Source organism: Suricata suricatta, chromosome 7, assembly GCF_006229205.1.
Source record: "Suricata suricatta isolate VVHF042 chromosome 7, meerkat_22Aug2017_6uvM2_HiC, whole genome shotgun sequence".
Taxonomy (NCBI): Eukaryota; Metazoa; Chordata; class Mammalia; order Carnivora; family Herpestidae; genus Suricata; species Suricata suricatta.
In genome coordinates this window covers 96,754,640-96,781,940 of record NC_043706.1, presented here as the reverse complement: position 1 = coordinate 96,781,940, position 27,301 = coordinate 96,754,640, and the positions used below count along the sequence as shown (strand labels likewise).

Below are 27,301 nucleotides of genomic sequence, written 5' to 3'. Positions count from 1 at the left end.
ACTTGGGTGTCATCTTATGGTTGCTTCATCTGATCCTTTGAAAGCCCGGTACATGGCTTGTGGGAAGGCTCAGGGCTCCTTTCTGAAGCCAGTGTAAAGAAAGGTACCTAGCAGCTGCAGCGACCACTGACCCAGCCACAGGGCGCCTGGCGCGATTGTAGCCCACTTCGCCCAAAGTCTTAGAAAGGTTACATGACTCACAGGGATGTAGCAGGCATGAGATTGCAGGCCTAGAGGAAGGGGCCAGGGCTGTGGGCAGTATATTTGACGGGCTTGTACACTGCAAGCCTTGTTCCGGAACCCTTACAAAGCACCTCTTGAGGATGAAAACAAGATGTTCTTTGTAAATAAAAGTTCATGCATTTGCGTAATGAAGTCATTTTCCAGCCCTGCAGTGAAAGATATTCTTCTCCCAAGCCCTCTGGGTGAGGACCCTAAGGAGGAGGATGGGTGGCCAGCCCCTCTCAGTGAAGATAGCTCAAAGCCTTCAGCTCATTTTAGAAAATGAGAGACCTTGCTCCAGAAAGTGGGTGCCTTCCCCCTCCGCCGTCTGAGGTTGCCCACCTCTGGCTCCCGCCCCTACCCCTGGAATCCCTTTCCCCTCTCCCTTGCCTGCAAAGCAGGGGCCCCCATAAAAGATCTGCATAAATACAGATAAGACACCGGGCACCTTGACTAAATAAATAAGAGATTCGAGGAAGCAATCACAAAGGCTGAATATTCATGGGGTCCCTTCGAGGGGCTCCACACTGAGAGGGGGTGGGGAGCGCAGGCCAGGGAAAGGCCCGAGCTCGGTGTGTGCAACGCCGTTTGGAGTGGGAGGGCCTGGAGGTGGAAGGTAAAAAGGGAGTGGTGAGAATGGCTGTGGGGAGGAAGGCAGGACGGCGCAGCCCGCAGTCCCCACCCGCCCGGGACAGGAGGTGGCCGGCGGGGCTCGCCCCAACCCCGTCTGCTCTTTGATGCTCAGCCTCAAGCAGCGCCCATCTGAACGCCCCTCAGCCAGAGCCTCTGGGGAAAGAGAGAGCGGGAGAGAAAGTGCGAGAGGCAAACGGGGCGCGAAGAAGGAGAGAGGAGAGAGGAGCGGGGAAGAAGGGCTCCCGCTCACTCTCTCGCTCTGCCTTTTTGACTAAGTTGCTCGCCGGCCGCCTGGACTTCCCACGTCCCGACAGGGCGGAGGCCGAGGAGGTAACGCACGCGAGGCACCGGCGCCCCACGGGGGGACCGACGAGGACGGACGGCGGCCGAGCGGCGGGCAGAGCCCTGCTGGGGGGCAGCGGAGAGATGGCCGTGAGCTCAGCCTGGCGCGCGGTCCTGCGGCTGTGGCTGCTCTGCGGCGCTGCCTGCGCGGCCGCGGCGGCCGGAGACGACAGCGCCGGTCCCTTTGACATTGAAGGGAGCTCAGCGGTCGGCAGACTGGACCCGCCTGAGGCGAGCGAGCCCCGCGTGGCTCCCGGAAGGCTGCCGCCTGCTGCCGAGGTACAGTGCCCCTGCCGTGGTCGGCCGGCCGCGGGGGCACCCGCTCCTGTCCCTCTCTCTCCCCCTCCTCCTTCCCTCCCCTCTCCGCCCTGAGAGTTTCACCTGCCCCAGGTCAGTTTAGAAACTTGAAGAGTTTTACTTTGTAAGCTGGATCCGGGCGTCGCGAGCTGGGAGTGGAGGCTTTGGAACTGGGCACTGTTCAAACTAGCCTAAGTGCATGTGTCCTGTGTGCTGGGAGCCGGTCTGCTTGGACTCTCATCTGGGGCTGCAGTGGCACTTCTGTGACTTTCTGCCGCTTGTGTATCCCAGAAGAGTCACTTAAAGTGTGTGTGCCCTGTCCCAGGCTTCCTGCTCCTCTGTGATGTTGGGACAGTGGGAACAATACTGCGGGGCCCATCTTTTTGTCACAAATCAAACAGAGGATCCTCTCCAACAGCGGAGAGTGAGTGAGTGAGCGGCTCAGGGTGATGGGATATTAAAGACTCTGTTGGGAACCTGCAGAGCAGATACCTTAAATAGACATAAGCCATTATATTCCAGAAGCAAAAAGTTGTGATGACAATCAAGCCCCATCCCCAAAGGTAAAACGACTGGGACATGCTATTAGTGATGTGTTTATGCAAAGAGCCGCCGTTTGAGTACCTTACACCAGCTTTTATGTTGAAAGCATAACCAGAAAGTGGAAATTGGGTAAAGGAGGATGAATCCAGAGTGAGTAATTTAAGAGTCCCTTGAGCCAAGAGGACAAGGGCATGTCCAGTGCGTGGGAGATGCTAAGTAGGAGGAAAATGAAGTCACCTAAGTTCATGGGAAAGGAAGGAGCCATTGACCTGACACCACAAATACACACACACACACACACACACACACACACACACCTGCAATAGGTATGGTTACAGCAACTGTAGAACCAAAGCATTTATGTAGGTTGACACCATTTCTAACAGCACCAAAGTCTGGATTGTTGCAATGAATTCTACTAATTGTTAGTATAACTGGGGGTATTAATTATTACTGCTAAAATAAGGTGCATGGAGATGGTCCGTCTCCAGGTCTCCAGGAGTGAGTCCCAGTCACACTCCCAAAAAAGAGGAGGGGTGGGTAGGGGCAGAGCTTTCCAACCTCCCATTGTGGTTCGAAGAGTAACCTCTCTAGGAAAGAGAGGGGCATGGCTGGCTTCTACTCAGCTTCGTGCTCCCCAGACCTGGGGAGAAGCAGGGCCAAGAGACACCATGCAATGGGAAGGCATTGCTCCTCCACAGACCTGGAATTAACCCCTGTGTAGCATTATTTCCACCTGTTGCTTTGAGCATGGAAAGCTCAGAATGAAATGCTTAAGGGTAGAATTGCCAGATAAAATACAAGACACTAATTAAGTTTGAATTTCAGATAGCAATGAATAATTTTTTTATGTCTCAAATATTGCATGGGATGTATCTACAGTAAAAAACTATTTATTGTTTACCTGAAATTCAAATTTACCTACGCGTTCTGTATTTCTGTCTGCTAACTTTAAAGAGATGGGCACACATACCTTTTGGTAACTCTTTTCCCACAAAAAGTAAAAAAAAATAATTATTTGATTTTTAGGGAACCTTAAATCTATTGCTGAGACGCTGAGCAATTTCTTATATACACATATGCTCAGTGAAATAATAGGAAGGCAGCATAGCAGAGTGTTTTGGATTGTAGGCTTTGCAGTCTGATGGTCCCAAGTTCAAATTTCAATTTACCTGCTCCTTGCCTTAGACAAATTACAGATACCCAAATTACACAGAATGTCTAAGGCTTAGAGAAATTATTGATGCCTACTTCACACTTCTTAGAGTTACTGTGATGAAATTAGATAAAATATATAGACTGAATGCTTAAAAGAGTACCTGTTATGGTATTAATGCTGTATACATTCTAAGTCTTGTTATTAAGGGTATAAAATATGCAGATGATTGAATTAAAAGGAATGCTTATTTGGGAATATTTCTCAGAACATTATTTTTATGGCTCTATTTTATTTAATATTGCAGTATCTCTGTTTGTCTATATCTTTCCAACCAGAATGAATGTCCTATAGTGAATTAAATGTGTAATACTGTCAGAGTCCAATAAGTTTAGAATGCCAGTTAGGGCTTTTGGTTTAGGGAAACAGAAAGAAGCTATTAGTCATTCCAGAAGGGTCAAAGTATATGATGTAGGAAGTGTGGGATTGGAGAAGTTAGTTACGTTCCCACTGCATAGTTTCACATTATACCCCCAGTTTGCTTGCAGTCCCATGGCAATCCCAATGCCCCACCATTCAGATTTCCCATGCTCTTTCTTTATAGCCAGTAAGGAGACCATAAACCAAATACATTCTGGAAATTTAATAACATGCTACAACCACTCTACTGACTTGGTTCAGGAGATTGTATTTACATCTATAGACAGAGAGAGAGAGACAGAGACCACAGATACATGTGACACATTATTTGTAGGAGGTTTGCAATGTAGATGGAGGGATATTCTAAAAATACATTCAGTTTACTTCACTTGGATTTATATGAATGGTTATTCCTCGATTTTCCTTCAAGGGAAGAAAGGAAAATAGTAGGGCAAGCACACAGCAGTGGGAGGTGCTTGGCTGATGGCCTTCCAAAGGCTCTCCCACGCTTCTTGATAGCAAGACTTGTGCCCTCTCCACCCCTGGGTCCTCAGCCCTCAACAGGGGACTCCAGACTCCGGCACACTGTGGTGCCCAGGGTGACTTAGGGGTCAGTTACATTAAATACACACTGAATAAGAGAATGCGGAGCACTGTCTGACAGAGAAGGAAGGTTCCTCCTTTCCTTCTCAAACAAGCCCAAGCTTCCCCCAGGATCCCCGGTATGAAAAGAGGAGCACCCACGGGTTACTCGGTGCTAATTTGGCAGAATTTTCCCGCCTTCTGTTTTTTCATAAGCAATGTCCTGCGTTCACTACTGCTGAGTTTATGGTGAGGCCAGTGTCTCTCAGTAGGATGGGCAAATAGGTGCCGGGGAGGTTTCAAACAAGAACAGCCAATGTTCTAATATTTTACATTTAAAAAGAGAAAGTCTTGCTTTTATCATGCACGCACTAGCAAGTAAAATTAGGCAGGAGTCTTAGCCAATATGGATGTGCAAAAGCCCTGGAAGGGGGACAGGGATGGGGACAGGGATGGGGAAAGGAACGTCCCCTGGAAGAGGGTGTCACAGTGTCCTTGGTAGGAAGGCAGTCTTGTCTGTCAGAAAGAAGCAGAATTTAAATAAGGTCAAGAACACTAGGTTAGAGGTTGACACTGTGGGAAGAAGCTACCACACAGACTCAAAAGGGGGAAGGGCAAAATGAGAGGTGGTGGAGGGTGACGGCACATAATTGAGAAATTAAGGGAAATAAAGGACAGTGTTAAACAAACTTCTCTCAGTGAAAAGAACAGGAATTTATTTCCTGGTAACCTGACTGGGCTTTGCTGTTGCTGTTGCTGTTGCTGTTGTTGTTGTTGTTGTTGTTGTTGTTGTTGTTAGCTTCCCTCCAAGAAAATCAGTGGCCTGTGAACCTCATGAGTACATGTACCCCACCCTGGACAAACTCACTTGCTTTAAAAAAAGCACTATGAACTAGACTAACTCTGTGTGACTTTTCCCCTAGACTCTCTTTATTGTCCATACGTGATCCTATGCTTTTACATAACTGGGGCCCTGCCACTAAAGGATCGCAGTCTGTTATTAAAAGGCAACGTGGATCTCCTTCATTATCTGCTTTCCTTTTCCTTATCTTGGGCCTTCCTTTGAAAGAAGCCCTGTTGAATCACGCGAAGACCTCTAGTCACTGGCCCGGGCCATCCTTCTATACTGCTGCTCAACAGTGCGTGTAGGTATTGTGAACCCCCACATGCGGGCCATTATTTCATTCACTTAATATCATCCAACAGGCATGTTTGGAGCCTTACTATATGCAGAGCAATAAAGTAGGCACCAGGAGGAACAGAAAGAAGGCAGGGTCACATCCCTCCCCTCAAGGGGTAAGCAATCTAAGAAAGAAAAATATTCATAGTCCTCATATAAAGCAGAATGAATTAATGTTCGGTAAAAGTGGCTGTAAGCTAAGGGCCGGAGGGTCATGTGGAAAAAGTATTGCTCTGCAGCCAGGCCAGTAGGACACAATCAACCTACTCACCAAATACCAAAGAAGGTTCCTAGGAAACATTATTTTAGAAGGACTAAATATAGTGGCAGTAGTAATAATAATAGCATGGCTGATGGCTAAAGCTCATGAGTCTTTACCATGTGTCAGATTCTAATCTAAGCACTCTCCATGAGCTATTTTTTTTCTCCCTCAATAGCTCAATGGGACTCGTATAGTTATTCTGTTATTTTGCTAACAGAGAAACTGAGGCACAGAGCATTTGCCCAGGCACCCTACCTGGTAAGTGGCACTGCTAGGAAGGAATTTATGAAAGTAATTCAACTGTGCAAGAGTACCCAGGAAAAAGTGATTGGGTAAATAGAACTATCTGTAGGCATAAGTTTTGGTCAAAGTTTTAGGAATTTCTTAAAATAAAATCTATAAAATGCCATTCGAAGACTATTTGTGCAATGCTTGCTGGATGAATAGCATAAGTTGCATAAAATTTTAGGATTATCAAAGAATTCCTTTTCCCAACCAGTCTGATAACTACTTTTAAACTACTCACATAGAAAAGACAGAAATTAATACTTATTGACTTCTATGTCCCATGAAACTACATGTATTATCTTTTGTAATACTCAATAGTGAACATTATACCCATTTTATAGATGAGCAAATCGAGGTTTGGAGATGGTAAGTGTCTTGCCCAAGGTTTCCAAATCCCATTCTTTTTCCCCCAGAGTATCACTGGGTCCCCCTGATAGATTCTTTATTTAACTCCAGGGTATTCTTGCATCCCATTTTCCTTTTATAAGCATATTCTAGTATGTTTCCTCTGCATGAGGCTACAGTCTACATTAGAAACTCCATATTTAGATTAATAGGTAAAGAATTCAGAACAGCACCACCTCTAGGTACACATGGCTTATCTTATAGAATTTACTATAAAATTGCTGGAAAATAAAGAATTCCATTTGCTAGAGTTCCAGAGTTCTCTGATTTAACCATGTTTTTTTAAATTGCAGTAAAACATGCATAACATAACATTTTCCATTTTAACCATTTTTAAGTGGCATTAGGTACATTCACATTGTTATATCACCATCACCACCATCTAGCTGCAAATTTTTTTCATCTTCCCAAATTGAAACTCAATACCCATTAAACAATAATGCCTCATTACCCTTCCCTGGGCCCTGGCAACCATCACTCCACTTCCTGTTTCCATGAATTTTACTATGATAGATACTTCATATAAGTGGAATCTATAATATTTGTTTTTTTGTGTCTAGCTTATTTCATTTACCATAATGTCTTCGAAGTTCATCCATGTTGTAGTATGTATTCAAATTTCATTCTTGGCTGAATAATATCCTAACGTATGTATATATCACATTTTGTTCACCCACTTATCTATTGATGGACATTTGGGTTATTTCTACTTTTAACTTCTGTGACTAGTGTTACTTGTGTACATTGGTGTACGCATATCTGTTTTCAGCTTCTGCTTTCAGCAATTTGGGATAGATATCCTTAAGTGTAATTGCTGATCGTATGGTACAGAAAAAAAATTTTAACTTGGATTCCTAGAAAGGCCAAGTTAAAACAACAACAACAACAACAAAAACCTGGACAGTGAAAGGAATACATCTTGTGAGCAGTGGGTCCAAAGTGACGAGGGAAGAGTTGCCTCTTCCAGAGGGACACCCACTTCTGTGTTGCCAGGTCTTTTGTTTTTTTCCGGAGAAAACAGAATCTGGATTCTTAAGTGAATTTGCTGACTCATTTTTTTTAATACTCTGTGGGAAGTGCATCTGATGGCCCAAGCACTGTTTATTTTTAATACTCTGTGGGAAGTGCATCTGATGGCCCAAGCACTGTTTATTTCAGTCTCTGCTTAACATTTGAAATTCACCTTTCATCAAAGGTACAACGTGGGCATGTAGCCAGACAGATGTGCTATGAATTCAGCCCCATTACTTTCTAGCTGTTTGACTTTGAACAAATTAGTTCATCCTTCAGAGGCTCAGTTTGTTTGATTGTGGAATGAATAGAAAGGTATTTGCCTTGCAAGATTGTTGTGAAATAACGTGTATGAGCGGCGTAACAAAGTCTGCCTTCAGTTCCCTCTTTGTACCTCCCCCTCTCCCTTTCTCTCCCACTGTTTTTATCTACTGCAAGTAAAGACTTGTTTTATCAGTTTATTTTTATCTCAACTCTTACTTCTTCCGTAAATTTGATTATTTCCAGCTTTTCCATACAAATGTGCTGATTAGCCAACAAGGGAGAAGACGGGGACTGTACTTTAACTTTTATAAGCATTGTATCCCTAATGGTTCTTTAAACATAGCCTTTCCCCAGTGATGGGATGACCTGATAAGTGAAGAGAAATGAATGACTTTTTCTAAATTCCAAAAAAGTTAAACAAAAATATCAACATGTTTGATATGATAAGGACTATAATCTTGTTGTTTTTCCACAATTAAATTCTCAAATCTGACTTTTCATAGTTTTTTGAAATATGTACTATCAAAAACGCTTCTCTCCTTCTTTGGGCTTTTCCTCACTCAGAGTAACCATATAAATGTAATGATGGCCAGACATAATTTTGAGATATTTGATTGATTAGGAACCATTAAAACCAGATTCCCAGTACATCTTTGAGTTCCACAAGTTGGTATTTCCAAACAGTTATTTATTTGTTTTCTAAAACCAGTAAATCTGCTGGGTCATTGAGATGTAGTGACCACATAGAAGAATATTTAAATATCTACTCCAGCATTTGCCAAAAAGCAGCATTCTTTCTCCAACTGTTTTCTTTCTTGCTCCTAGTGTGGTAAAGTTAAATTCTGGGAAATGGTTTACTGAAGGGAAGCTTAGCCACAGATGTTTGTAATTCCAACTTAAGTTTCCCATCAAAGTCTTAATGAAATTCAGCTGCCAGCAGTTAGGGGCTGAATCTTAGTCTTTTTATCATGAGAAACTTGGGGAAAACAGCATTCCGAGGCTGAATGGTAGTGGGAAAATGTCCACATTCAAGCTCAAATCCCCTGCATAAAGAAAAAAAATACAGAAAGAAACAAATACTGTTTTTTTTTTTTTAAGACCACAGAGGGATAGTCTGACATGCTTTGAGCAATATGCAATATGACCTTCTTTTCACTTCGAGGACTTTCTTGGTTTGTGTGTTGTGTTTTGGAAGAAGCGAGAGGTCCAGTGTTTACCTAAATGGAGTGAAACATCTACATTTATGACTCCCTGAGAACTGAAGAGTTGGAGAAATCCCGTACCACCAACAGCTGCATTAGCACACGTCTCTCAGACGAGACCAGTAATCCATGTTGTATATACCACAGCTAAAGGGGCCCTTGAGCACCGTGCAGACTTTGTGCATTCGTATTTATTTTGAAATCATGCCCTCCATTACATGCAGTGGCACGATGACTTTAAAGGAAATGAGGGAGTCTAAAGACCAGAGATGTCTTCACTAGAACGGGCCTCAGAGGTGACTGTCACATGCAATCATGTTGTCTGTTTACAAAGTAAGTTGCAACATGGCATACTGCACAGCTCTGGAAAGCCAAGTGTCAGCCCAAAGGAATGTGTAATACAGACACCCGCAGGAGGCAAGAGAAATGTCTAGTGAGCCTCTTACCTTGGGATGCTAGGGCTGTAGAACCACCTAGCATTATAGCAAGAACAAGAGCACAGATTTGGGATCTCAGGCTTACAAATTGTGGCTGGCCTCTCCTTCCAGAGTAGAGTTCTTCTACAATGCCTTTGGAGTTTCACTGGCCAGGCAGTGTGTGTTTCTCCCTTGAGGAACAGTGATAGAATTTAACAAGCTGAGACTGACCTAAAAGTAACCTCTCTTCCGCTGACACGCCTGGGAGGCCTGAGCACAGGAGAGGGATTCTGTCATCTGTGATTCTGGCGATCCCCAGATCACAGGTGAGGTGCTAAATGCATGTTACTGGGACACTGAACAGAGTCTGAATGCCTGGAGATGAGCCAGTGTTTGTGGCCCATGAATAAATTGCCTCATTCTGTATTGTTCCCTTGGAATCGTTTTCTGTTCTAATCGCTGCCAGGAGACACCCTGAAATTCCATGTATAAGAAACCAGCCCTGCAGCCCCTCTTGCAGCACAGAATTCAGCATAAAGGAGGCCTGTCTGAATCCTGAGGCAGTGGGTGGTTATTGGATGTATAACTTTACTATATTTTGCAGTGTGAACCATAAAATCAAAGGGATCATAGAAAGTTAGATCTAGAAAGAGAGTTTAGAGATTCAGCCTTCTCATTTTGCAGATAAGGAAACTGAGCCTCGGGGTGGGAGACGGTTGAGATGATTCACTCAAGGACACAAAGCTCATTCATTAGCAGCAGTGCCCAGAGCTGTCTTCGGACTGCCAGCCTTTCACTCTTCCAAACTGTTTCAATGGACTACCTATATAATTTTTCTCTTAAAGAGATATATCTTTAAGAGAAAAATTGTTTGCTTCACATATCCTGTTGTTCACTTTGCTCTTTATTGTTTTATTTGTCCTTAAGTTGAATAATCAGTAGGAGAGTCTCACGGAGTTCAGCAGAGTGGGACAAGCACCGGAATGTGAGTGTGGAACCAACTCTTCCGGTTCTTGGCCCTGCCACTAACAACCCCATCACCTTTACCAGTTGAAGGAACCTGGGCCAGTCCCTTCAACTCCTGGGTTCTCAATTTCTACAGTTTAAAAAGAAGAAAACAAAATAAGCAAAGAAAAACAAGATTACTTCTAGCAACAGAGTTCTGCAATTGTCTAATAAATAGATAAAAATGTATGCTAAGTGAAGGGAAACTGGTTTAAGGAAGAGAATCACTCAGAGTCGCAGCTGCCGCTCCAGTTAGAACCCCAAGACTGCAGAGCCTAAAGCCTGGGGGACACACAGGGTCCTGATCTGGTGGGGCGGGGGTGGGGTGGGGGCTTTAATGGGTCCTTCTCCCTGCTTCTTGGTGAGGGTGGTTGCAGGACAGAGCACTGGTCCAGCCACAGACATGAGCCTTTCCAAGGCGACCACCAAGAGGCTCCCCATACGGCTTCAGTTGTAGACCCCTAAGCGTGTCCATGAACGTCAGTCTCCTACACCAGGGCTCCTGAGTGCTGCCCTGATCCAGACCCTTGACAGTGACCCTAAACGTGAAGCTCCACACGGAGACACAGGAGGGGTGACGTTAGAGAAAGTGAGGGACACAGAACCAGTGATGGGAGGCTCGTGTCCTTGCATCTCATAACAGTTAAAGGCACATGACAGAGGCTCTGGACAGGAGAATGTATTTTCCCTCAGTGCCACAAAGGAAGGGAAAGCCAGTGACAGAGTATTGATTCATCAACCGAGGGGCACCTGGATGGCTCAGGTGGTTAAACGTCCAGCTCTTGGTTTCAGCTCCGGTCATGATCTCATGATTTGTGAGTTCAAGTCCACGCTGGGTCCCACACCAGCAGTGCTGAGCCTGCTTGCCTCTCCTTCTCTCTCTGCCCCTCTCCCACTCAAATGCACATGGACTCTCTCACTCTCAAAAATAAATAAACCTTAAAAAAATCAACTGAAATCACAGCATTACAATAGCCACAGTATAGTTGTCCACTGAGACTTCATGTTAAAATAAAGAGGAAGTCTAATTTGATAACGTGCTCTAGATTGGGCAGGACACAGCCTTTGGAAGCACATATTTTCAAGGACCTTTCTGGAAGTCCTAATCGTCAGTGTGTGAGGGAACTCAGTATGTGAATGCCCCGGTTGTTGCCAGCTACGTGGAACAGGTGTCTCCATCCTGGGAACCCAAAGTGTGGCCCAAGGAAGGCAGCATCAGGAAGGAAGGCGGCCCCTGTTGGAGATGCAGGCTGTCAGGCACCACTCCAGAGTCAGAATCTGCATTGTCACCGGATCCCCAGCCCGTTCAGATGCACAGTAGAGTAGACATGCTGGCCTCTCCAATGCAGCAGGGCTTGAATATTAATGGACTTAGAGGAAATTGAGAATCCAGAAAGGGAAGCTCTTTTGATGTAATTATAGGGAGGCCTAAAATAGAAACCCAGATCACCGCTGTGTGAGGCTAGGGGGCGGCTTCCCAGGCCCACACAGGTACTAGCCCCTGACCTGAAAAGCTGTCCTGTAGAATAAAAAAACAAGCTCCAAGCCAATGGCTGCTTCAGGACACGTGAGGGAATTGAAACTGTGCCCCAAACACCATCAGTGCTCCGAAAGGCGTTTTTAAGAAAAGACAAGAATGATAGGGAAGGTTGGTTACCTCCCTCTACTTCCCTGCACCCCCAGCCTAGAAAGGGGATACCTGGAGTCTCTGTGTCCTTGAGGAAAACGGGGAGGTGAGGCAGGGGAAAAATTTACTTGTGGCATCTGCTTGAAAATAGGGTGCTGCTCATGCTTTTCAGGAAATAGTGGAATTGCAATGTTTCTCTTGTGAATATGGGAGGCTTTCTAATTCAGGACCATGTGTCTCCGGGGAGTGAGAAGTGTGGTCTTTGTGGCTAGGCTAGAAAGATAATGTGGAGAGATATGGAAGAGCTACTTCCACGAAATGAGAATTGCTGTGGCTCATCTTCAAGCTGGTACTTTTCTAGACGGACTGAGATCTGTAGGGAAGTGCTCGTGAGTCCGGGTCTGTGCCTCTCCTGCGTCAGAGGGGACCTCTGCATCTGGCTGAGGGACTCCAAATCTCCTGGATGCAGCCTCAGCCCTGAGAGGGGCTACTTTAGAACAGCTTTGAACATCAGCGATCCTTCAACCCCTTTAGGACACCTAGTTGAATGATTTCAAAGATCCTTTTAGCTTTAACTCCTAAGCATTCTATTAGCACTCGCTATTTCCAAGACATTGTTTTAGGCACTTTATTTCTCTAATTAATTCATTTATTCCTCAACATAATGGAAGGCACTGCCATTACTACCACTGTACAGATGGGGAAACTGAGTCACATAAAAGCTGAGTAATTTATCCAAGATCACAGCTTAGAATCTGGCTCCAAGCTCATAATCCTTATCCTATAACGATTCCTTAACATCTATTTCTAAATCTCACAGTGCTTTACAGTAGCTCAACTAACAGGGATGCCAGAAAGGCCTTAGTAGCTGACAAGTCCATAGGGAGTATTCTAATTACCGGTATGTTTACATTTTTGCCTTTTTTTTTTTTTTAATTTAGAGCATAAACTGACTTTATCATCTCAGTAACAATGAGAGGTTCTTCTTTAGACATAATAGGAATAAAAATTGACATGATTTCTGAATGTGTTTGTTTTCATGCATCTCAAGCCATGCTAAATATGAATCATTTCAGTAAGATCCTTAGTTTACTTTGTGGATCTATGACTTGAAAGAACTTGAGAGAAGGATAAAGAAAGAAACCAGAATGTGCTAAAAGCAGGTCCTTAGGGGAAAATGACTAGAAAAAGGCTAGGAGTCCAAGATCAGTGAGACTTCAGGCTTAGTTTATGGTGAGTGCTGTCTTCCTGGCTTGTGGTCATCTTTTCTGTGGGCCTTGCCTGTCCTTCATTCTGTGCATGTGCAGAGAGGGAAAGCGCTCTCTAGCGTCTCTTCCTCTTGTATAAAGACACCAGTTCTACCAGACCTTACCCTTATGACCTTGCTTAACCGTTATTACCTCCTTCTAGGACCTATCTCCAAATACAATCACATTGAGTATTAGAGCTTCAGTGTAGGAATTTGTGAGAGATATAAGAACCATAACACCTACCCAGAGAAACGTGTTAAGCAATAACCCATATTTTTTTTGTAATGTTTATTTTTTTTGAGGGAGAGAGAGTGAAAGAGAGAGCATGCACAAGTGGGGGAGGGACTAAGAGAGAGGGAGAGAGAAAGAAATCCCAAGCAGGCTTCTCACCGTCAGCACGGAGCCCAATGCGGGGCTCATACTCACAAACTATGGGATCATGACCTGAGCCAAAGTTGTATGCTTGACCTACTGAGGCACCCAGGCACCCCAGCAATAACTTATTTTTAATGAGATAAGAGAACTTCTGATAAAAGATAATCAGTGTTATCACTTTATATTACCTTCAGCCAAAAGCATAAACAAACACAAACGTTTCACATTTCATTTTAGTTGAACATTTCTTATGAGTATGTTACAATTAATTTTAATTAGATAATTTGAAATGTGGAAATATATTGCCATCTCGTATCCCTTTGGTGTCCAGAGACACTTGATTAGTAGATATCAATACCTTTACTCTCTTATTTTAAAAAAGGTGTCTACTACTTCTGTGATACCATGTATGCTACAAAGATAAATACAACATGGTTGAAAGAATGAAGCCAGTACACCAGTAGTGTAATACAACTAAACTGATATGTTATAAAAATTCTTAGAAGGTTTAGAAAATAGGTTCACTTCTGGTGGGAAGCTCACAGGTGACTTCAGGGGAGAGGTGGCATTTGAGTTAAATCTTCAAGACTGAGGGAAATTCAAGGTTAAGAGATAGGATAAGGAAAGACTAAAGGCAGAGGGTTTCTTCTAGAAAGGGATACAGTCTCAGCTGGTGAGACTAGACAGCCGGGAGCCATTGAAGATTTCAGAGAAGGAAGGAACTCAATGAGAGTGTGCTTCCAGAGCAACATTAATCTGGAAACTGGCTACTAGATGCACTGGGCAGACCTGGATGGAATCAGAATCACCTATGTTGGAGCACCTGGGTGGCTGAGTTGGTTGAGTGCCCAACTCTTGATTTCACCTCATGTCACGATCTCACGATTTATGAGTTTGAGCCTCATGTTGGGCTCTTTGCTGTCAGCACGGAGACTGCTTTGGATCCTCTGTCTCCCTCTCTTTCTGCTCCTCCCCCATCCTCTCAAAAATGAATAAACATTAAAAAAAAAAAAAGAATCACCTATGTTATGCATCAGTAACTATCCAGGAGAGAGTAAGAAGGGCCTGGATTTGAATGGTGGTGGTAGCCTGGAAAGGAGAGAAAAAATGCTGTGGTCATTGCAGAGATTCTATTAAGACAACCTGCCGTATGTTTGGAGAGCAAGGGTGTGAGGGATAGATGTGTCAAAGGTGCGGCTGACATTCGTAGAAATGTATTACATCATGGAAAAGAAATCTCTTTGGAGACTTTTTAACATACGACCTACTAACTCTGTGACTCCAAGCAGAAGCTACACAGAAATGCCTTGGGTATAATTTGGGGTGGGGGAGGTAGAGCAGCAGGAAGTTTGGGCTTTGCTTCCTTCAACCAGAACATCTTTTTTGTTTTTTTAAATCTGTTTTATAGATGGATTCCACATGATATTTCACTGGGGGAAAAAAAGATCTCTGCTCCAAAATGTTTGAGTAACATTTGAGTAAATCATCATGCTGGGAGCGCCCAAGTTGATATTCTAAATCATGACCGGTGTCCAAAATGTTACCCCAAATGGCGTCCAGATCAGTGCCTCCTAGGCAGTGTCCCAGCGGGGCACACACCTGCCTCAGGGCCAGTCCGTGCCGCCAATTGCACAGCGCCGCAGATGGTCCGAGCGCCTCTCCACTGTGCCAAACACAAGCTAGAAATCTCTAAACAATTGGTTCTCTCCTGAGAGATATTTTTATGCTTCCTGTTCCTTGTTTGATGATATTTTGGGCCCTTTCCTAGGAAATAAGGAAATTCCAGTTTTGTCTCCGTTATTACCTGGGGGTACTCAGGATGCCTAACAAAGGAGTTTTGGAAAGAGGGTGGTAGGGAGTAGACCAGATGACTGGTATCTTTGATCCTCATAGGAATGGTCAGACGTTTGCTTGGTTTTTTATTTTTTTAATCCAATTATTCCATCACCATAAACATCATCTTGCTCTAAAACTCTCCAAAACATCATCTCATGCTAAACTACAGCTTCTTACCCACATTCTGAGCTAAAAAGATGGCTCTTTGTTCCTCCACCCAGAATCGCACCCATCTGTGGTCCCTTCTCTCCAAAGCCCACAATGCTTTCACATAAATGTTATGTCTATGAAAAGGGAGAAAATCAATATTAAAAACTGTACTTTATCTGTGCTTTTTCTTTTACTTGAATAAAAATAGTGACAGCTTAAGCATTTCACCGTGTCATGAAGGCAATCTTCAGTTTGTTTTATTTTGCTTTATGATGTTTATACAGAACGCCAAAGGGAGAATTGGTCTTCCAATGAGTTAGGGAGACTTTCTGTATCTTGAAACATAGCTTACAGAGTTTAGCTTTTAAAAAACTATTGAGGGGCACCTGGGTGGCCCAGTCAGTTAAGTGTCTGACTTCGGCTTGGGTCATGATCTCACGGTTTGTGAGTTTGAGCCCTGCATCAGGCTTTGTGCTGACAGCTTGGAGCCTGGAGTCTGCTTTGGATTCTGTGTCTCCCTCTCTCTCTGTCCCCTCCCTGCTCATTCTCTTTCTCTCTCTGTCTCTGAAAATAATAAATAAACATTTTTAAAACAAACTATTGATATTAGGATGCCTGGCTGGCTCAGTTAGAGAAGCATCTGACTCTTGACCTTAGGGTTGTGAGTTTGAGCCTCACAATAGGTGTAGAGATTAGTAAGACAAATAAATAAATGTTAAAACAAAGAAAACAGCTACTGATATTGGACAAACGTTATTCCCCACTGTCAAACACCGGAATTTCCAGTGCCTACCAACTCAATTGGAAAAGAATGTTAATGTTACAATGTTTCCATGGTCTACAAGGTGTATTCCTGCATCTTTCCACCTTTATTCCTTGCAACCACCTTACAAAACAGGCAGACCATGGGTTATTAATCTAATTTATGGGAATGTGGAGAAGTCAAGTGATTTTCCCAAAGTCTCACAGCATGTCACCTTATCGAGACCACAAGAAATTTTATAGAATTATAGACTGTTTCGATGAGAAGAGGAATCATTACGCCACTTATATTATTGAAAGAGAAGGAAATGAGCCAAAAGTTTAGTCACTTCCTCAAGGCATCACAACAGGCTTCTAGAGCTGGTGCCGGAACCCAGTTTCCTGGCTCTTGGATCAGTCACCTTGCCCTGCATCACAACATGAACACCATCACCCAAACAAGTAAGAGGGGTGAAGAAAACCTGGAGACCTGTGTGTTGGGACACTAAACAGGCTGGATAAGACAAAAGCATATCTATGTTTACTTTCTTGTTATGTCTTATGCCACCACCTCTGCCTTAGTCCTGAGTGATTTAGGTACTGAAATATTAGAAGGTCTCTTAGCCTTTTGGCCATTATATTTATCCCAATTTTGAATTTAATTTATAACCACATCATTTATAACATTTTTCTTTTATTTCAGAGATTTTTGCTTTGGCCCCCTATGGCTATTGACCTCTTAAATTATCCCTTCAGCATCAATACTTAGAAAACTTCCGAGTGCAATAAGATTCCGGAATTTCCGGCTAGAGTTTTCTGATGGCCCTAAAAAAATAAACAAGACATCTGGATCATAAAAGGAAGAAAGAAAAAAAGAAAAAGATCTATTTCAAAAGTGAACAATAACACTGTTGTTTTAAAGCAATTGTAGAACTAATCTGAAAAATTCCCAGGCCACATCATGTCTGCCACGCCCCTGCACAGCATCATTCAGGTTTCCACATGACTTTAAGAAAGTCCCCTACCATGCAGCAGAACAACTGTAACATGAGAAATTAATGAGGAAGATGAAATGCAGGAGAGCACCAAAGCAGTCTACTCTGGCAGACACAGCCCACTGTGACCTTGCCAGCCTGCTTTGTGACAGCTCCGAGTCTCAGCTCCTTTGCCTTCATTAGTCCCTGTTTCGCAAATAAAATCAGCCACATTCCGGCAGAGCTACAGCTGGCAAGATCCAGGGACTGCCCCATAAGCAACCTGTGCTCAGATGTGTCCTGAATCTGATAACAATTTCAGGGGGGTTGCTGACCTTTGTGGTCAGCAAAATAGGAAGGTCTGTGGGAGGCAGAACAGCCCTTAACTGCTGCCCACCCAATGGTCCATTTTCCAGATGGTGGGCACCGTCATCCCTTGTCCTTACCCTTGGTCTCTGATGTGGGGAGGATCTCAGTATGGTGAGAGCAATACTGTATTTAAGGTGATACAAGTATCTTCATCAGGTCAGAGTAATAATCTTTATGAGGGAAGTATAATGCTCTTTGTAAGGCATTTAAAAATCTCTTGGTTTTATTAAAGGGCTGGATTCTTCCTACTCTCAGAAAAGATTTGTGATTATTTTGGCAGATGCACCACGTTTTTCCTGTGACCTGTGTTTTTGGACCTTCAGTATATCAAAATGTTCATGGAAATAAGCATTTAGTTGCTGTTGTTGTTTTCTATAGAACAGCTCTTTGCTCTTCCATTTTAGTTATTTTGAAAGCTAACAAGTGTGGGGCCCTATTTTAGTTTTAAGACATATCTTCATCTCAGATTATCTAAACTCTCTTGATTTTCCTTTGATTACAATCTCTCTCCGTTTTTTAATCTGCTAACATAAGCTCATATTCAACTAGAAAATGTGCTTTCTCCTCAAAGTCATGAGTCAGCATGGATTTCCTTCAAGCTTAGTTCAAATCATCTGAACTAAGAAATTTACAAACTTCAAAAAGGGGGAAAAAAAAACCCTGAAATAGTAGTTGAGGCTTTAAATGATGGCAGTTTTCTGCTCTATTTCAGCTGCTCGGAGACCAGGCTGTTGACAATAGAGTATTGAAAACAAAGTGAACCAAGTTCTTGCTATAATTCTTGGTAGGTTCTGAGTAAATTAGGTTAATCTTTTAGCTACTCAGAGGGCCAGAAAACCAAATGTTTCTACCACCATTTTTTTGTTCCTCTCACTTTGGGCAAATTTCACTAGACAGCAAAATGAAGAAAAGGATAATATAAAAATATTCTCTTTTTGTAGTTGAATGACATTCTCCCTATGCATCAATTATAACTTGGAAATTATTGCCACTTCCAAAATTCCTACATTTAAAGCCAAATGAGAGTCTCTTGTGGAGTTCTGAGGACCACAAAGAATTATTGAGGCTTCTAGGCATACTTAACACTTACTTTGGGGTTTCGGGAATGCCTCCAATGTTATTTACAATGCTTAAACAGAGAGACTTGTATTTCTGGGTGAGTATAGTGTAAGCAAGAAGGTTGCTAAAGATGTCACATGGGTTTAATTGTGATATTAAACTAATCTTTCAGAAGAAGGTCTCAGAAAGGAGAAAAATAATATGCCCATTTTGTAGATCGAAGTGAATTATTGAAGCAGATTATTACCAGGAATGAAAAATGTCTACTTTGAGCAAAAACAAACAAAAGCAAAACAAAACAAAACAGAAGGAATACGTTTGAGTCTTTGTACTTATGAGAACTGACTAAAATCTGTTGTGTGCTTTCCAGCCACTCAGACCCAGCTTTCCTCCTAAAAACAAAACAAACAAACAACAACAACAAACCTCTACACATAGTCACCTCCTCTGAAGAACTGTTCTTGAGGTGTGTCCCCCCTGCTCCCAAGGTAAAAACCATCTCTCCTGGGACGCCTGGGTGGCTCAGTCAGTTAAGAGTCCGATTATTGGTTTCGGCTCAGGTCGTGATCTCAGAGCTCCTGGGATCAAGCCCCATGTTGGGCTACTTTGGATTCTTTCTCTCTGTCTTCCTCTCTCTCTCTCAAAATAAATAAACTTAGGAAAAAGCAATCTTTCCTTCTTCAGTCTCTCAGTGTTTCTCTGTACGTCTCCTGTTACGCTATGATTCTTAGTGTGTTCTACCCTACCTTAATGGTAAGTTACACATGCCCCCGTTAAATTCCTGGAGGCCAGCAGTGTCCATGATTCATCTCCTGATTCCCCAAATTGCCTTGCCAAGTGCCTTCAATATGAAATGCTCAAAAAAATGATAATTTATGCATCTCTTGCTTATTCATCAAATGCCTGCTTTGCGCTACACTCTAAACTGGGTCTCAGGTAAATGGCAGTACATTAAACAAAAAGACAGAAAGAATAAATGACCGTATCAAATACTGGAAGCCAAAACAGTGCCGAGTGTTTTGTTTGTGGCATATGCACCTTCTGACACAATTCTGTCTATAATTCTGGTGGCCCAATCGGCATTCAGCTTGACATCAATGGTGAGCTGTGGCGTCCGTACGTGGTTCATTCCAGGCTCTCTGCCCTGCCGGTGAGAATGCCTTTTAAGCTAAAAGCTTTGTCTTTCCCACTGTATATGGAAAAATTGACTATGCAGTTTCATAGAGAAGGTCTAGCTAAGAAATGTTTATATTGGAACAAGCCCCATCTCTAAATCTGGGCTTGTTGCTGAATGGTATTTTGTTTCCTTGGATCAGGGAAGGGGTCTGGAAACATCTGTAACTCAAGTATTGTTTTAAAATCAGCATAACTTTCCCACCTCCAATGACAGATAACAGAATTACTTTAAATCAAACACCCTCAGCCTTCCCCATCCATTTCCTTTCACAAATGTGTACTATTTTGTTGTCATTAAAGTAGCTATGCATAGAATAGATTTGTAGCATTCTGCACATTGTCAACTACTTTGCCCTCATTTTCCTTCCATGCTAGTTTGTATCCTTTTCACTTGTGTAAGTGTGCTCTAACACAGTAACCATCACTATGACAGTAGTTATTTGGGGGCAGATTTTTAAAGCTACAGATAACATCAGATGGTAAAGTGATTCTGAAACTATCCTCAGAATGTTTACTAAAAAAAAAAGGTACAGATTATTTGTGCCATTTATATATGTAAACCTGACTGAAGTAAAGTTTGAAATTAAACAGTATTTTGCCAAAACTACAAGATAAAATGTTTAGGGGAGGGAAGCTGGGGACAAAATAAATCCTAGGAAATAATCCCAAATAATATGAAAAGGATGGAAATTCTGTACCAATTTTGAATATCATTAATGCTCTAAAAAGAACTGAAGTAGCTTATGGACAGTTCATGATATAGTTAAACTTTTGTTAGTATAGATTTACCATTTATTGGAAAAGTTTTGTTTTTGTTTTTTTTGCATTAATTAGCTTCCCACATTATGGAACTAAATGTTTGTGATGGTAACTCTTTTCCCATGCTTTCTGTAAGCACTTGGCGTTTGATATATTTGTTTATTTATGAACTGCTTGAAAATGGCCCTGTCATCAGAGTCCCTAAGCAGACTTCAATCTCGCCCTGAAAATTCATTCTTCTGAGACTCTTAGGCACTTGACACATAGCAGAGATGTAAAATGTTTGTTTAATGAATTCTACTGCTCACATTTTACAAATAAGAACCCTTGAGGGTAGAGTCTCATTGTCTTTTGCCTCATTAAGTGTGCCTCGTAAGATATATCAATAGCATTTGGTGGTGGTGGTGGTGGTTATGTTTAAATGAAGTTGCTTTTACAACACCAGAGACTTAATCATCCATTTCCTATATAAAAGGTAGCTACTTTTTTGCATGGACCTCAAGTATATTGTAGTATAGAGGTGGAATTTAAGGAAAGGTATTAAGCAGGCTGTGTTTTAGCTTATGGGCAAGTAATAAATTGTATCATGTATCTTGAATGTATCATAGATAAGCTGCTATATAGTGATCGCCACTTCAGATAGTTGTGAAATTAGGTGATTAACTAGTTGTTACTTAACCTTCTAATTTCTGTATAAGTCTAATTACATGAAATAGAAGTTTGGGTTTTGATTTTTTACTTTGCTTTTCTGTTTGGAGTGTCATTGTAACTACTGTATTGTAAATGATGGAAAAGAATTGCATATGTTAGGAAAAAAAAAGATATATCAATGGCAGTGTGCGGGGTTCAACCAACAATTCTAAATTTTGAGCCCATCACAAGCCCCTCTATGGGATTTAGCCTTAAAGACAAAGGTGCTTGTTTCATGACTCAGTCAAAATTATAGTGATGGCATTTTATTAGCACAACTTATGGGTCATAGTCTTCCCGTTAGTTGGGGCTAGACATGTCAAGCTGCCACACGTTCTGCCTAACCAGACATCTGCTTCTGATTCATAGGGGGAAACACCTGCACACATGCTGATGTATATTACACAAAGGGTCATCCTTTCCCAAGGCCCATTGTCAGGTCCCTCCCATGGAATGAGGGACGTGTCAAGGACACAGCTGGATGTCACACAACCAGCCTCTAACAAGGGTTGACTTCTCTAATGAGTAATCTACATTATCTGCTTCGCAGTCCATTTCCATCTGCACTATCCGGAAACTGTTAAAAATGGAAACACCCACTATGAATTATGTTTAAATTAATACTAATTGTCATATGCCAAATCAAGCAATTACAGAGGACAGGCAATATTTCCTTTCTTGAGTGCGCCCTACACCCAAAGCCAATCTGAAAAAGGCTTAAAAGTGTTCCCTCATATCACCTTCCATCCCTTCTCCATCTCACCCCACCCACACACCTTCACCTGTCCTGCCTGGGGAGTGGTATTAAGACTTTTTGATGATGTTGGCAATTACCTGTGAAATAAGAAGATGATACTAGGGAAATAACTTTAATAAGATTCTTGTCAAATCTGATAACCATGAGCAGAGTAGATTTTTTTCTAAATGTTTATTTATTTTGAGAGAGAAAGAGAGAGATAGAGAGAGAGAGAGACAGAGAGACAGAGAGAATGAGCAAGGGAGGGACAGAGGGGGAGAAGGAGAGTCCTAAGCAGGCTTAGTGCTGTTAGAATAGATCCAATGTGGGGCTCCATCTCACAAACTGTGAGATCATGACCCAAGCCAAAATCAAAAGTCCAACACTCAACTGACTGAGCCCTTCAGGTTCCCGGAGCAGAGTTGATTTTTATCCCAGATATATTTGTGAAAGGCGCAGGAGGACAGTGTGGGCCTGTCTGCAACTGCAGAAGAGACGAGGGTTTCCACAATACCCTTGCAATTCTCAGCCTCATCTTCATCATCATCAAGTAGTGCGGCTTAGCAGAAAGAGCACCAAGGGCTGCATTAACATGCTCTATGTAAATGACTTCTGATAAGTCCCTATTTCTCCAAGTCTCAGTTTTCCCACATTTGAAATGAGAGGCTAGACAAGGTAATCACTAATATCTTCACCAGCTCTCAAATCCTGTGATTCTATAACACCAAGATACTTTCAGTACATATTTATTAAAAACCTGCTGCGCAAGGCCCTGAGGACACAGTGATAAATCAGACAAATCCAGTTTCTGTTCTTGGGGAGTTAAGTCTTCTGGAGGAGGAAAGACAATGAACCGGTAACTTTCAGTGTCATTGCTGAGTTGTTTGCCAGAAAGAAAGGGTTACAGCTCACTATGGGACCACCAGTTAAAACAGATAATCACGACACAGACATGTCAAAAAGGAAACAAGGAAACTGAAAGCTATTGAACCCGTTGCATGTCCTTCTTTTGGACGTCAAATGCACAATATTAGTTAATCCTCATAGCCACTCTAAGAAACAAAATGGTGGCTACTCTCATTTTTTTTTTTTCCCAGAAAGGGAAACTGAGAACCTAGTGTTAGATAGTCTGAGTGATAGAACTGGAACTGGAATCCAGATGACCTCATGCTTTCTGCTGCTCCAAGTTGTCTCCAGAGGATATGACTGTAGGGAGTTATGGCTGCTGTGAGGAATAGATGGTAGTGTATCACATCAATGCACATGGGAGTTAAATCAACGAGGTCTAAGTCTGGGGGAATGCTAAATACAAGCATATTTGGAGGAGTATTTGATACACTCACTCAACAAAGACTTCCTGAATAACTGCCAGATGGAGAATTAACAAATGGAAACTTGAACATGGTGACACATGTGTGCATTTCTTAAAATGCCAAAGAGTAGATTTCCATCATATTCTGACAGTTTGGGGGGCAAAATCTAAAGGAAAATTACTGAAAGGTACGTATTTGTATGTAGAGAGGCAAAGAGAATTTATAAGCTGTTGGAAGAAGAAGAAAAGAGAACACATGGGAAGGAGACTTTTCCCTCCCTATGAAATGTTCTTTATTTCCTAATTTAACAACTCTTTCACTGCAGTTATATTGGGAACCCCCAAAATTGATTACTTGAAAGGCATCCTACCCTTGAATACAAATTCTTATTTGGATTTCTTAGAAATGTCCTCCATCAACGGAACAGGGGAGGAAATACCACCTTTTTGAGGTTGTTATAAATTATGATAGAAGGATCCAAATACATAAAGTGCAATCTGTCTTTCGATAGTGCAGTTTCGATCCCCGATGTATAGAATTCAATTTGTTACCTCTTTTCAGTCTGTTACCTGCTACTCCGAAAACATGCCTTGTAGGAGACTTTTGTAGCCATGCTTTTTCCTGACTACAGCCCCTAGTGGGACCACTTAAACATCTGTTGTCACTGCCACACTAATGTTCAGAATAATTATAGCTAAAAAGACATTTCCGCTTTAACAAAAAAAATAGTCCTCTCCTACGAGTTGAGTAAATTTATATGAAATGCAAAGTTGAGCTCAGGATGATGGAGAAGATCATGCCTGTTTCCTGAGGCCATGCCTAAGGAAGGCTGAGGAACAGGGCTATCTGGGAAGGAGGCACAGTGCTCCCCACCCAAAAAAAAGACAGTGAGGAGGGGGCCAGGAAGCAGGTGTGATTAAAAAGCACCTGGATATAAATCTTAAGCCTAATTTTAGCTCAGTGCACACTGCTACAGTGATTTCTGGGACCACATTTACTAATTTTCTAACAAAAGCCAAATTTGCTTCTGTTTTGCAGTTTTAAAACCATCCTCACTGGTAAATTAACATTTTCTAATGAGCCTTCAAAGATTTGGTAAAAAAAAAACCCAACTTGGTTATTTGAAAGAGGCGTTGGCCTAGGACCGTCTGAGAAAGAAAGTCAATCAGATGTCATTTCACACATCTGCTGGACCCTTAAGCAGTCCCCAGACAAAGAGCTGGCCTGCCAATTACTTCCTACTGCTGCTTGAGTGTCTTCTGCCGTGCTCCTGGACGGGATGGTGTGCTGGGTGCTCTGCCCCTGCTCTCAGACCCTAGCTTGGCCCTCCCTCCCTTGCGCTGCCTGCAGAGGCCCACCCTTGTGGACTGAAATACTCATTTTCCCTCCCTGAACCAGAAAGCAGGAGAAGGGAAAGGTGGGGTGTCCTGCCAGTGCCCTCTCTGCCTTAAGCACCACCTCCTGGGCAGAAGCTGTGGCCCCCGCAAGACTGCAAAGTCCGTGGTGGGCTCTCCCCAGCTCTACCCTGACCTGTGTTAGTGTAACAACGTTTTTTCACTCCCTCGGACTTAGGTGTGGTAAATTTTTGTTCCCATTGCCTCTCCATGCCTTGCTGCCTTCACTTCCCCACCTTTCATTTGAACCCCAAAAAGGGAATTCTGTTTGATGTTGGGTGCCTGATGACTGACTGTGTCAATGGACAGGCTCTCTTCGGAAATTCATGGCTTTTTCCATTTCCTTTCTGGTGGGGGAATACTTTCCAAAAGCATCTGCTGCAATTAGCTGTTTTAATTCACAGACTATTTTACTTTCATGGAAGGAAACAATGAAGAAGAGATTATACCAAAAAAATATGCAAAGAACATAATCTTTATTTCCGCATAATGGAAGAACATAACCTTAAATTCCATAGTTCAACTCCATTTGGTTTGAATCATTGCTCACTCTTTTCCTCTTCCCTTTTCATCTCCACGCCAGCTGGAGGGGCCAAACTTTAGCCCAGCTTGTGGGTCACTTTGCCATGTTCTGCCAATCTAGAGCCATTTATTAGCTGCCTTTGTCCCTTAGGAGACAGCGCTCTCCAAATTTGGACCCCAACTCCCCTTTTAGAACAGAAAACCAGCCTGTGATTTCTCTTTCTTGAATTTTAAAATTTAGTTTCTCAGTCATTGGAAAATGAGAGCATTGTGCACTATTCTGATAATCTTTTACCTCTGCCTTAAATTAGTACAACCCAACTAGAATAAACAAGCCCTGTAAAAGTACTCCAAATTGTACGGGTAGCCTAGGACATGTAGCTTTACTGCTGGAATGAAATAGTTAGTGGAAATCAGGTTAAATAGTCTTAAACATTTGAGAAAAACCTAAGAGCTGATGGATGTTTTAACTAATAAGACAGATATATAGACACATGAAAGGCTTCCCCATGGGAGGTTGTAACCCATAGCTGTAAGATGAAAAACAAAGGAAGGACAAATTAAGAAAGGAATGTTCTTATGCTTATTTTTTTAACTCTGTATAACGATCATGGTACATAAAGTGAATAACAAGGAAGTTAGGCAAATTATACACAAACATCTGAATCTATTGTCAAGACCACATTAGTCACTTCCCAGAGATGATGTTTTAGAGAACTCACCAGGTCTAGACATGGAAATCCAAAATCCAGCCAACCTAAGTGTAATCTTTTGTTTCTTTTTCATGTTTTCTTCCTTTCACTCTACTCTTTCATGAGCATTTCTGTGCCCTCTCTGGGGCTCAAAAAATAAAACATTGCCAATATATATCCTTTCTCAATCCCATCCCCCTCCTTTACCATCAAATGGCCTGATTTCTTAGATTCCCATTGATATCCTATACTTTTCTTTATATATGTGTGTCCCTACACAGGATATAGCATAATATTATTTTACATGTTTCCAAATGCAGTGTAAATGTAGTGTTTCTGTTCTGCAGCTGTTTTATTTCTTTAGTATTATATTTTAAAAATTCAATCATGATTGAAGATCTTTACTTGCCAAAAGCTCTCCAAAGTTTCTAAACTGTTTGTGCACACTTGGTTCCTTCATTACAGATTCAAATCTACTTTTTTCAACTAATGTGTTTTCAAAATCTACTTGTCATTTGCTAATGATTCTGATAGTTGATGAGGATACAAAGATGAGCAAGATAATATTCCCTTTTTCTTTAATGTTTATTTTTGAGACAGAGACAGAGACAGGGTGTGAGCAGAGGAGGGGCAGAGAGAGAGGAAGACACAGAAATTGAAGCAGGCTCCAGGCTCCAAGCTGTCATCAGCACAGAGCCCAATGTGGGGCTTGAACCCACAAACCGTGAGATCATGACGTGAGCCAAAGTCAGACACTTAACTGACTGAGCTGCCCAGGCGACCCTATACTATTCCTCTTCTCAAAGGGCTCACAGTGATTTCTAAGAGGCAAAAGGGCAAATTTAAAACTATAATAGCAAGTTCCATGTGCTGTAATGAGATGTGTGCAGAGTACCATGAGAATACAGAAGAACACTAAGGAAAAGATTCTTTTTTTTTAATAGTTTATTGTCAAATTGGTTTCCATACAACACCTAGTGCTCTTCCCCACAAGTGCCCTCCTCCATCACCACCACCTCATTTCCCCCCTCCCTCTTTCCCTTCAACCCTCAGTTCATTTTCAGCATTCAATAGTCTCTCAAATTTTGCATCCCTCTCTCTCCCCAACTCTCTTTCCCTCTTACCCCCCCCGGTCCTCCATTAGGTTTCTCCTGTTTTCCTGTTAGACCTATGAGTGCAAACATATAGTTTCTGTCCTTCTCTGCCTGACTTATTTCGCTTAGCATGACACCCTCAAGGTCCATCCACCTTCCTACAAATGGCCATATTTCATTCTTTCTCATTGCCATGTAATACTCCATTGTATATATATACCACATCTTCTTGATCCACTCATCAGGTGATGGACATTTAGGCTTTTTCCATGTTTTGGCTATTGTTGACATTGCTGCTATGAACATTGGGGTACAT

The 27,301-nt window shown here is 42.3% G+C and overlaps 1 protein-coding gene across 2 annotated transcripts in view; it reads left to right on the top strand.

Annotated features, from left to right (window-relative positions):
- Positions 1 to 979: 979 nt before the first annotated feature.
- The window catches only part of LAMA4 (laminin subunit alpha 4), a 147,993-nt gene continuing 121,671 nt past the window's right edge, over positions 980 to 27,301 (top strand). The window contains exon 1 of one of the 2 annotated variants that reach the window (XM_029944549.1): positions 980 to 1,476. In XM_029944549.1, coding sequence (XP_029800409.1) covers positions 1,282 to 1,476 — 195 coding nt within the window. In that variant the 5' untranslated portion in view covers positions 980 to 1,281. The remainder of the gene's footprint in view (positions 1,477 to 27,301) is intronic. The other variant, XM_029944548.1, reaches the window with a different exon arrangement.